The following is an 11,969-nucleotide window of genomic DNA, read 5'->3' as shown; positions in this document are numbered from 1 at the left end:
ATTTAATACCTTGAAGATGATGTGCTCATCAATCATCTGTTGTTGCTCATATGTAATACTCTTCTTGTAGTTTTAAGCATACAATATTAGCTAGCTTATCTATTAGCTTCGTGTTTGACTTAAAAGCCCTCTGTATGATTGGAACTCCATGGAGAAAGATGGATTTTCATGGTGGATTCGCCGCTTAAAACGTGCACAGGATTTATATGATTAATTCAGGATTGACCACTTTGGAGGATTTGCTGGCTTTTGGGCTGTTCCATCTGGTGAGATGATATTCATTTGACAGATAACTTGATGTTTGTTGCACTGACATACTGTGTAAACTAATATATTATACAACTTTTGTACAGAATCAAAGGTTGCAATGGTTGGAAGATGGAAGGTTAGATTCTGCAAATCATATTAAGCTATAATCTTTTAAAAATATTCAATTATCAATCTTAGATACTCATTTGATGACAGTAGGTGGGACCTGGAAAATCCTTGTTTGATGCCATCTCCAGAGCTGTTGGAAATATGAACATAATAGCTGAAGATTTGGTATGTTTTTTCTAATGAGTAATGTTACGCCAACAACCTATTCTCATATACCTCTCTTACAACTCCGATGTGGCACCTGACCTGACACTGCCACAGCAGCTCCACCACACCCAAGACACAAAATGATGGCTTGTTATCTCTTTTCTTTCATTTGACACAAGCATGGATTGATTTGATATTACCCGAAAAAATAGCTACCTGTAAAGGACAAAGCTAAAGTGGCGCTATATAGGTGGAAGCTGACTCAGTAGACTCTTCTCAGGGTTCTTCTAGTGGAGGTTCATTTAGCGACATTCTTAACTTTTCAATGTAAATCTGTCTGGGGTAGGATTTATCCCAACACGTGCATATAAATATCAACATTGTATAGTATATTGAATATGAGCTAATATACAGAAAAGTTTTAATCCCTTTTCTTACTTGCTCTCCTTTAATCTTGAAATCTGATTATTTGTTTATACATATGTATAGTTTAGCTGCTAGTGACAGCCAAAGGGTGTTTGCTTTCTGTTGTAAGCTATGTATACCTGCTAAATCTACTTTTTGTGTTTTCCAAGTTAGTTACTACTACAATTTCGAAGTTCCAGAGTGATTGCTACATGCTAACAGACCACCGAAACCTTCTCTGTTTTTCATTGAACTCAAAGAATATAGCGTTTCTAAGAAAGAATCTGATTAATATGCATTATTTGAAAAGTAATGAGAAATTAGCGATGTACAGAGAAAAGAATCTGATCTCACAACAAAAAAAATAAAATAAAATAAAATCTTATGCTCGAGTTGAGTCACTCTAGTGCTAGAGTCACATACATGATTCAAGCTTTAGAATTACTAGAGTGAGGGCATAAAAGTTGTAGAAAGGTAAAATTAAAAAAAAAAAAAATAGATGAAAGTCTGATCCACTAAATCAATTAAAAAAATTCAGTTTATAATTTTTCCAAAAAAAAAAAAAAAAATTCTTTTAAATAATTTTCTCTTTTTTTATATTGGGAAAAAAATAAAGCAAACTTTACAAAATCACTTTTTCGGAAAATTTTGTGAAGTTTCCATTTGACGAAGACTGGATTATTTTTTGTCCACACTAGGTGCAAGTTGCAGGAAATTTCTCTCTAGAGTAAATGAAAGACGGTGATAGACTTTTCAAGCATCTAGGTCTTTGTATATAAAAATATTCCGTGTTATATTCAGAAAACAAGAGAAACAATGGAGTTGTCTACCTTTAACAGAGTGTTTTCACTTGTTTCCCTTTGCTTGCTTGTTATGTTACACTTTACACTTAATCTTGCTTCTGATTCTTCTGATGAAGCGAATGCCCTCGTCAAATGGAAAGACAGTCTTCGGAATCATGACCAGTCTCTCCTGCCTTCGTGGACTCTTTATCCCGTTAATTCTACCCAACTAAGCGCATGTACCTGGGCCGGAATTTCTTGCGACCATGCCGAACGTGTTGAAAGTATTATCCTTACGAATACAAGTTTAGAAGGTACACTTGATGAATTCTCCTTCTCATTATTTCCTCATCTCTTGTATCTTGATCTGAGCATGAATCAACTCTTTGGAAGCCTTCCACCTCAGATTGGTAATTTCTCCAACCTCACACACCTTGATTTGTCAAATAATCAATTGTCTGGGAATATACCACCAGAAATTGGCCTTTTAACACATCTGGAGATCCTTCACCTTTCTTTCAATCAGTTAAATGGTTCAGTACCAGAAGAAGTAGGCCAGTTAAGTTCTCTTAAAGAGCTTGTCTTGTCCCATAACAACTTGGGCGGTCTGATTCCTTCTTCTTTGGTCAATTTGAGCAACTTGGCTCAATTGTCTCTTTCTAATAATTCACTTTCGGGCTCAATTCCTAAGGAGATAGGAAATCTGAAATTACTTTTCAGACTCGAGTTGAAGCAAAATCAAATAAGTGGCTCTATTCCTCCTTCTATTGGTAATATGAGTAACTTAGAATTTTTGTATCTAGATAAGAATAGCCTTTCTGGTTCCATTCCTCATTTTATGGAAAATTTGAAGTCTCTTTCTGATCTAAGGTTGTGTGAAACTCAACTAAGTGGTTTGCTTCCTTCTTTCATTGGTAATTTGAACAACCTAAAATATTTGTATCTTTGCCATAACAACTTTTCTGGTTCCATTCCCAAAGAGTTAGGAAAATTAAAATCTCTTTCTTACTTAGGATTAAATGAAAACCAACTCAGTGGTTCAATTCCTGTTTCAATTTATAATTTAAGTGACTTAAAATTTTTGATCTTGTCGGATAATAGTCTTTCTGGTTCTGTTCATCAAGAAATTGGAAATTTCATGAACTTGACTGGACTGGTACTACAGGACAACCATTTCACTGGAAATTTGCCCCATAGTGTTTGCCGAAGTGGATCACTCAAGTACTTAGATGTACATGACAACCATTTTTTTGGTCCAATCCCCATAAGCTTGAAAAATTGTACAAGCCTAGTCAGAGTACTGGTCGGACACAATCAGCTCACTGGACATATCACGAAAGATTTTGGCATCTACCCAAATTTGACTTTCTTAGATCTCAGCCATAATAAATTTTATGGTGAAATCTCATCCAATTGGATAAAGTGCCCGCAATTAAGTACCCTAAAGATTGCATGGAATCAAATTACAGGAAGGATACCTCCAGAGATTGGAAATTCATCTCGATTGCATGTGCTTGATCTTTCTTCGAATCATTTGGTTGGGAAGATTCCTAAGGAACTAGGAAAGTTGGTTTCTATGAACAATCTGGTTTTGAATGGGAATCAACTTTCTGGAGGTATACCTCAGGAACTTGGCTTACTCATTGAACTTGAGTACCTTGACTTGTCTGCAAATAGATTGAACAAGTCAATCCCAAATGATCTTGGGTACATGTTGAAATTACACTACTTGAATTTGAGTAACAATCAGCTTAATGAAGAAATTCCAGATCAATTGGCAAAGTTATTTCAATTATCAGCTCTAGATTTGAGTCATAACTTGCTAGAAGGAGAGATACTGTCTCAAATATGCTGTTTGGAGAACTTGGAGAACCTTAATCTCTCCTACAATAACCTCTCTGGTTCAATTCCGAGTTGTTTTGAAGGAATGAAAGGTTTGTCATTTGTCGATATATCCTATAATGAGTTGCAGGGTCCAATTCCCGATAGTAGAGCATTTCGATACGCTCCAGTGGAAGCATTAGAAGGGAATAGAGGATTGTGTGGTGCTGCTAGCAGCCTACGACTACCTTGCAAAACTTTCACATCACACAAACAGATCTTTAAGGGCTGGCAATTGGTGTTCACTGTCGTGTTCCCTCTTTTAGGAGCACTTACTCTTTTAATTGTGGTGCTAATTATCTTTCAAAGAAGTAAGATAAGAAACAACGTGAGCAATTTAATTAGTTGTCTAAGTGGGAAGAGAAGAAATCATGAGAACATGGGGGAATTTTGGATGTCAACTGTATCAAACATTGGGAAAAAGGCAACTTATAAAGAAATCATAAGAGCAACTGAAAATTTTGATCGCAAATATTGTATTGGGAGGGGAGGATATGGAAGTGTTTACAGAGCAAAATTAGAAGAAGGGCATGTTGTAGCAGTAAAAAAATTTGATACTCGTTCTTCGCATCCTAGTGAGATGGCAATCCAAAATCACTTATTGAATGAAGTAAAAGCATTAACGGAGATACATCATCGAAATATTGTGAAATATTTTGGTTTTTGTTTGCATGCTCAACACTCTTTTTTAATTTATGATTACCTTGAAAAGGGTAGCTTGAATAAAGCTCTGGGATGTGAGGTGGAAGCAAGGAAACTGGATTGGAATATGAGAATAGGGATTTTAAGAGGTGTGGCTCATGCCTTGTCTTACCTACATCATGATTGTTTTCCACCAATTGTCCATCGAGATATATCAAGCAAGAATGTGTTGCTTGATTCANTCACATTACCCAAACAGAACTTAAGCAAGGGCCGGCAATTGGTGTTCAGTATTGTGTTCCCTCTTTTAGGAGGACTTACTCTTTTAATTGTGGTGATCAAAATGTTAATTATTTGTCGAAGAAGGAAGAGAAGAAATAACGAGAGCACATTAATTAGTTGTCCAAGAGGGGAGAGAAGAAATCATGAGAGCGTGGGGGAATTTTGGATTTCAACTTTATCAGTCATTGCAGAAAAGGTAACTTATAAAGAAATCATGAGAGCAACTGAAAATTTTGATGCCAAGTATTGTATTGGGAGGGGAGGATGTGGAAGTGTTTACAGAGCAGAATTAACAGAATGGCTGCTTGTAGCAGTAAAAAAATTTGATACTCATTCTTTGCATCCTGGCGAGATGGCAAACCAAAAACAATTATTGAATGAAGTTAAAACATTAACGGAGATACATCATCGAAATATTGTGAGATATTTTGGTTTTTATTTGCATGCTCAACACTCCTTTTTAATTTATGAGTACCTTGAAAAGGGTAGCTTGAATAAAGTTCTGGGATGTGAGGTAGAAGCAAAGGAACTGGGGTGGAGTAAGAGAATAAGTATTTTAAAAGGTGTGGCTCAGGCCTTGTCTTACCTACATCATGATTGTTTCCCACCAATTGTCCATCGAGATATATCAAGCAAGAATGTGTTGCTTGATTTAGACTATGAAGCTCATGTCTCGGACTTTGGAGCTGCCAAGGTTCTCCAGCCAGGCTCAACCAATTGGACTGTAGTTTTGGGTACATATGGATATCTTGCACCAGGTATACATATAATTCATCTATTGTAACCTTTATAGAGAATGGATGAGGATGACACATGTATATGATGATCTCATTTGTCTGTCATTTTTGCAGAGCTTGCTTACACAATGAAGGTAACTGAAAAATGTGATGTATATAGCTTCGGAGTGTTAGCACTAGAAGTGATCAAAGGAAAACATCCAGGTGATATTATTCTTTCTCTGTCCTCTTCTTTGACTAGGGTGAAGAAGAACAGGCTACTGAGAGATATTGTGGACCAACGTCTTCCATTTCCTCCACCTGCACTTCATGCTAAACTTACAGCAATTTGTAACCTTGCTAGTACTTGCTTGGATGTCAATCCACAATTGAGGCCAACCATGGACATGGTTTCCAAGGAGTTATGAGCACAAAAGGCAATTTGTGGGTATCTGCAAAAGCAGTGCGTTGTAAAATCAGTTACTTGTGTAAAACAATGCAATCCTTCTGAACCCTCAAACTCCGGAGTAATTTATCAACATGTAGTTTGATTTTTATCAGTTATCACAAGCTTATGAAATAAACCGTGGGATCGGTCATTTATTTAGAAGTTAGATCACGCCTGTTACTTTTAGAGTTAAGATCCTAGTAAGGTTCATCAACAAAAAATATAAGTTTCAAAGTAACTGTATGCATTGCAGCATTGGGATCGAAGGATGCCACAGTATCCTTTTTGCGTGCATTAAACCCTCATTCTTGGGCTGCAAAAGATTGGGGATTGGGGTTCATGTTGCAGTCATCAGTTTGGTGTCCTTCTCAATCTCATTTCTTTCGTCACACCGTGGGTTTAATACAGGACTCCGAAATATATATACTAGCTTGAGTATTAGCCTAAATACATCACAATGAATCTGATATTTTATTATATCTTATTTTTTCATAGCTAATTTTATATTAGGATACCAAATATGTAAATAATTCGATTAAAGCTAACACATTTAATTTTAGTTGATCATTTTTTCTTCTTTTTGTTGAATTCGATTAGTTCAACAGATGGGATTAGATCAAATATTTAAAGAATGGTTTGATAGATTGGAATAAATTAAAAAATTTTAAAATTAACTAGTTGATGGTTTTTCTTGTGATAATTTATCTACGATAAAAAACAATGCTTAAAATTTAAACTTAACGCATTCATATAATACAGCACTAATTTATTCCTTCAGATGAATTGTACTCTACACAGTACCAGATTGAATGAAAACTGAATTTCATTATATTTTCTAAAGCAAGCTATATCTTGTATTGCTGTCTTTGTCATTGTATTTCCAGATCCAAACGACGAAGGTAGCTAGGTAGGCGAAGCGGCATGGCAATCAATTTTCTATTTATTGAGCAACATACTTAATTGAATCTGAAAATAATTTGATAAATTAGAATTATTTGATTAGTAAAGATGGTAGATTGAGACAATAGGGGGGCCGAGTCATGAAAATTCGTATTAGAAGTACAACCACTCACACACGAGGGTGATCTTAAGCAAATAAGATAAAGACCCTTACTTAAGTATCAAATACATTATCAGTATTTACTTGAATGTCCTACTCTGCCAACGATCAGATTCCTTTCTTCAACATAACCTCATTTTTTTCTTAGTGCAATAATAGGCAAAATTTATGTGTAGATTTTCTCAACAAAAAAATAAACCTGAAATGAAAGACATTGGAGAGTTTTCAAGCACCGAGGTCTTGTGCGGTAATGTTACAAGAAAAAAACTGAAAGTGATCATAGGGAAACATCCAGTAGATTTTCCTTCATCACTTTCAGGTTCGCCTCCCAACATGGACATTGAGCTTTAATGATATGCTAGACTCAAGGCTCCCACCACCATCACGTCAAGTTGAGGAAAAACTGAAATGCATCTTGGAGGTGGCTATATTGTGTTTAGATGAAAATCCAGAATCTAGACCAACCATGCAGATTGTCCTTGAAAAGTAAATATTTTAGCTGCTAGTGACAACCAAAAGGGTGTTTGCTTTCTGTTGTAAATCTACTTTTTGTGTTTTCCAAGTTAATTTTTGTTGCAAGTACTGGCTACATTTTCACTTAACAATTTCGAAGTTCCAGAGTGATTGCTAACAAACTGTCGAACAAAAAAATTCTGATCACACAAGAAAAAAAAAAAAAATAATAATAATAGAAGAAGAAGAGAGATAAATAGATCGATTGGATTCAACATTCTGACACATATGGATACCTTGCACCGGTAATATAGCTAGTTGTAAATGACCTTATTCAAATAAATGGTATATGAAATGAATATTCAACATTTGATTTTTCTTATCAGAGCTTGCTCACACAATCATCCTTTCTCTATCATCTCCTTAGACGAGGTTGAACATGGTGCTAAATGATGTTCTGGACCAATGCCTTCCACTTGAAGTTCTTTTTGAAGTGATAACCATAGTAAAGCTATCAACTGCTTGCCTAAAAACCAACCTACAATCTAAACCAACCGTGTACATGATTTCTTAGATGTTAGAATAAGTCCTTGATCTCTTTACACCGTCAAACCAAGACAAATTACTATTTTGTGAAAGGTCATCAAATCGAGGAAATGCAAGTTTCATCCGCCCCACGCGGTGGGCTGTGAGGCTTTGAGCCCAAACCAATCACATAGAGATAGAGATTTATACATTATACAAATCAAACTATGTTTGCATTTGTATTTTTATTTATTTGTACACTTTTTTAATACTTCTTTATGAATTAATTACGCAACCCTTTTCTAGGGGTCAAATTAAAATCTGGCATTTTTCTAATTGGTTTATAAATAAGACCTTTAATCCAATTCTTTTTCACTTTTATCCTCTTCATTCTGGCAACTAGGGAAAACCACTCTAGCACTTCAGTTGCTATAGTCCAATCAACTCTAGCACTAGAGTAATTTCTTTTTATTTTTTATTTTTTAGAAACTTAAAATAAATATTACACATACAGTAATAAATCAGTATAGTTTTAGTTTGTTTAGTTTGTTAATAAATTCAGTTTAGTCTGTTAATTTGTTGGTAAGGTTGTTACTTAATTTAGTTAACTTTGGTTAGTGGTTAACTATGGTTATCTTGTTGTATATAAAGAAACATTACTCATCGATAAATGACAGATTGCAACTTTCCCAAATATTTTCTTCTTTGTATCATTTCCATGTAAATCAACATGGTATCAGAGCATCAGAAGCTTTCTGCATCTCGATCAAAATCAGTTCGATTAGGGTATGATTTTACTTTAATCGAGCTCAAAGAAGCTTAATCTTCTTCAATTTCTTTAGAATCTAGCTCAAAAGCTATTGTTCTCTCAACTTGATTTTCAGCTTTATTTTGTACTTCTTCTAATCGAAATAGCTAATATGATTGAAGATTTTAGTTGCTCCTTCAATAGACTCCAACTCACCTCTCTATGTTCATCCATTAGATATGCCAGGATCTGTGTTGGTATCTGAACAGCTCGTCGGAACTGAAAACTATGGTATTTGGAGTCAACCCATGACAGTTTCATTTTGTGCAAAAAATAAGTTAGGGTTTGTGGATGGAACATGCACAAAGCTCTTAGTTCATTCTCTCTTAGTTTCGCAATGGGAGAGGTACAACTCGCTGGTTCTTGCTTGGATCTTTAATTCTGTTTCAAAGGACATTTTTAATGGGATAGTGTATTCAACAAGTTCTGCTCAGGTATGGCAAGACCTAAAGGAACAATACAACAAAATCAATGGTACAAGAGTCTTTGGTCTTCATCGAGAAATTTTTAATTTGACTTAAGGCACAACTTCGGTAGCAATCTATTTGAACAAGCTTAAGTTGCTTTGGGATGAGCTTGATTCATTAGTAACTCTGCTTGCTCCAGATAGTGTCTCGGAAAAAGTATATCTGGAACATCTAAATCAACAAAAGCTACTGCAATTCTTGATGGGATTGAATGATTCGTACTTAATGGTTTGAAGTCAGATTCTGCCTAGTGTCAAACAAGCATATTTTGTGGTTCATCAGGACGAAAGTGAAAATTTTTTGGCTAGGATGAATAAAAATTATGAAGTAAGTACTGCTTTGTATGCACACAATAATGGCAAAGGACAAAACCAGGGGCAGAAGTACAAGGGAAAAAAACCATATATTGAATGTGACTTTTGTCACATACCTGGACACAAACGAGAGAATTGCTATAAGCTAATTGGTTATCCAGCTGATTACCAATTTACAAAAGGAAAAAGTAATTCCAAGGCCGAAGTCTCTACCAACCAAGCAAATGCATAGAATTTGACCACTGAGTCTTCGGAATGGAAATTCCACAGCATTGGTTGGAGCAGTTCTAACCATTGAGCAATACAATCAAATCTTACAATTGTTGAGCAAAGAAAATGTCTCACCTCTAGCAGCCAATCTCGTAGATACCTCTATTGCCTTACTTTCTTGTTTTGATAACAATAAATGGATAATTGATATAGGAGCAACCGATCATATGACCTTCAATTTTTCACTCCTGAAATCACCTGCTGCCATAGGACCTTCCACCAAGTACCTTGTAGGTCTACCAAATGGTACTAAGACTTATGTAAAAAATGTAAGGTCAGTTGATCTGGATAGTGGTTTGCATTTATCTAATGTCTTACATATCCTTGACTTTCACCATAATTTACTCTCTGTTTCCAAACTTACAACCTCTAATAATTTATTTGTTACCTTTTATCCTGAATTTTGTTTAATTCAGGATTACTACAATGACAAATTGAAGGGGATTGGTAAGCATAGTCAAGGTCTATATTACTTTGATCCAAATTTCAACATTTCTTCTTTTGTATCAAACATAGGGCATATGAATAAAAATGTTTGTAATATCTTACATTCATCAAATATTGTATCCCTTGTTTTGCAATCAAATAAAATGCCTATTTTTCCTGCAACTTTTATGTCCAATTCTTTGAATCATGATTCTACATTATGGCACCAAAGGCTAGGACATGTGTCCTATACCACTTTACCACTTATACACCCTAAATTGTATCAATCAAATTCATCAAATCATTCTCACTATTCTTTTTGTCCACTGGCCAAGCATACTAGACTATCTTTTCCTCATAGTGAATCAAAATCTGCACACATTTTTTACCTTCTGCAGATGGACGTTTGGGGTCCATATAGGACACCTACCCATGGCAATGCTAGATACTTTCTTACCATAGTTGATGACCATTCTAGGGTAACATGGTTATTTCTTATGCAATTTAAATCCGACAATTTTTCCACCATCAAACAATTTCTTCAAATGGTTCACACACAATATCACTTACACCCGAAATGCATTAGGTCAAATAATGGCACATAATTTTTTAACAAAAACCTTCATGATATGTTGCATAGCAAGGGGATTATTCATCAAAATTCTTGTGCTTACTCCCCTCAACAAAATGGAATTGTAGAGAGGAAGCATAGACACATTTTAGAGGTTGCCAAGGCTTTAAAAATTCAGTCTCATGTTCCCATTCATTTCTGGGGCTAATGTGTACAACCTGTTGTTTACCTCTTTAATAGAATTCCTACCTCTGTTCTTAATGGATTGTCACCCTTTGAATTTTTTTCTCATAAACCCTTTGCATTGCATCATTTGAAAGTTTTTGAATCCTTGGCTTATGCAACCATCCTCCTTGCCAAAGATAAGCTATCTCTGAGAGCTATTCTCTCAGTTTTCTTGGGGTATTCCTTAACTCAAAAAGGTTACCTACTTTACAATTTGTCCTCACATTTTGTGACTGTCACTAGGGATGTTGTTTTCTATGAAAACATTTTCCCTTTTGCTTTGTCCAAACCTTCACAACTTGTTTTTCCCCCTGATTCTGATTTTCTTGTTTCAGAATCAGATATTTCTTCATCTATACCCTCTTCAGATAATGCTTCACCATCAGTCTAGCTTCCAAACACTACTGACTCACCTCTTTTATCCTCTCTTAATCACCAAGTTTTAGAGTCTTCTCCTGTTCCGTCTACTATTTCTCCTCATGTTTTGAGGAGATCCAGCAGACATACTTGTCCTGACACGACCCGTCCCGAATTTTCTCATCCCGTAGGATCCGGGTGCTCCCACAAGACTCGGATACCCGAGACGTGCCATGTAGAAAACTTTGAAACTTGTTAAAGGATTTACTTTTTCTAAATAACATCATAGTATTTCCATTGAGTAATACTAGCCTTACAAAGAGGCATACAAAGACCCATATAAAGAGTCAAATCCAGCCTTTGAAATTCATGATTGTTCTTTCTCTCTCTCTTTTTCTCTTCTTTCAAGGGCTAGATTTGACTCTTTGTATGGGTCTTTGTATACCTCTTTATAAGGCTAGTATTACTCATTTCGATTTCCAGCATCTTAAAAAAAAAAAAAAAAAACGTAAAACCGTCTTTCGTTTTACAAAAGAAAAGATTTAGGGAAACTTGTGGTGTCAGGTTTTCCACCTATACAATATTTTCCAAAAACATAAACAAAAGGAAATACATGATGGGAAACATGAGTTTTTGAAGCGGAAGTTCAAAATACAATACGACGTAAATATAAAACCCACATAAAAAGATGTCGACGCGTGGCACAACCCTGAGCGAAGGCTCATTACTCGGCACGATCTCTGGGAGGTCCTAGTGAGGGGGAAAAACATTTAAAAATGGGTGAGTTGAAATACTCAATGAGTGGGGGAAAG

The 11,969-nt window shown here is 35.5% G+C and overlaps 2 protein-coding genes and 1 long non-coding RNA gene across 4 annotated transcripts; all 3 read left to right on the top strand.

Annotated features, from left to right (window-relative positions):
- The first annotated feature begins 225 nt into the window (after positions 1-225).
- LOC116146750 lies at positions 226-546 on the top strand. Its single transcript, XR_004130566.1, has 3 exons — positions 226-266; positions 354-385; positions 469-546. It is a non-coding gene; the product is annotated as an uncharacterized LOC116146750 (long non-coding RNA).
- Positions 547-1,638: 1,092 nt separating this feature from the next.
- On the top strand, positions 1,639-4,469 carry LOC116146918 (MDIS1-interacting receptor like kinase 2-like). 2 transcript variants are annotated; one of them, XM_031432354.1, is made up of 2 exons: positions 1,639-3,468; positions 4,287-4,469. In XM_031432354.1, the coding sequence occupies exons 1-2, from the start codon at positions 1,747-1,749 to the stop codon at positions 4,290-4,292; spliced, it is 1,728 nt and encodes a 575-aa protein (XP_031288214.1). In that variant the 5' UTR covers positions 1,639-1,746; the 3' UTR covers positions 4,293-4,469. The 2 variants fall into 2 exon arrangements, with proteins under 2 accessions (XP_031288214.1, XP_031288211.1); XM_031432351.1 differs by having other exon boundaries at positions 1,640-3,463; positions 4,282-4,469.
- Positions 4,470-4,483: 14 nt separating this feature from the next.
- Positions 4,484-5,803, top strand: LOC116146907 (MDIS1-interacting receptor like kinase 2-like). The gene is made up of 2 exons (XM_031432343.1): positions 4,484-5,275; positions 5,369-5,803. Exons 1-2 carry the CDS (start codon positions 4,579-4,581, stop codon positions 5,659-5,661), a joined length of 990 nt encoding a protein of 329 aa, XP_031288203.1. The 5' UTR covers positions 4,484-4,578; the 3' UTR covers positions 5,662-5,803.
- Positions 5,804-11,969: the final 6,166 nt, after the last annotated feature.

This window comes from Pistacia vera, unplaced genomic scaffold (genome assembly GCF_008641045.1).
Source record: "Pistacia vera cultivar Batoury unplaced genomic scaffold, PisVer_v2 Contig1152, whole genome shotgun sequence".
Classification (NCBI taxonomy): Eukaryota; Viridiplantae; Streptophyta; class Magnoliopsida; order Sapindales; family Anacardiaceae; genus Pistacia; species Pistacia vera.
The sequence above is the reverse complement of the archived record's forward strand: the minus strand, read 5'-3'. Positions and strand labels throughout refer to the sequence as shown.

Bases quoted from the DNA above. Each gene is read 5' to 3' on its own strand.
- LOC116146907 (XM_031432343.1), top strand. From the start codon at position 4,579: ATGTTAATTATTTGTCGAAGAAGGAAGAGAAGAAATAACGAGAGCACA. The intron at 5,276-5,368 runs GTATACATATAA...TCATTTTTGCAG, and splicing joins ATATGGATATCTTGCACCAG to AGCTTGCTTACACAATGAAG.
- LOC116146918 (XM_031432354.1), top strand. From the start codon at position 1,747: ATGGAGTTGTCTACCTTTAACAGAGTGTTTTCACTTGTTTCCCTTTGC.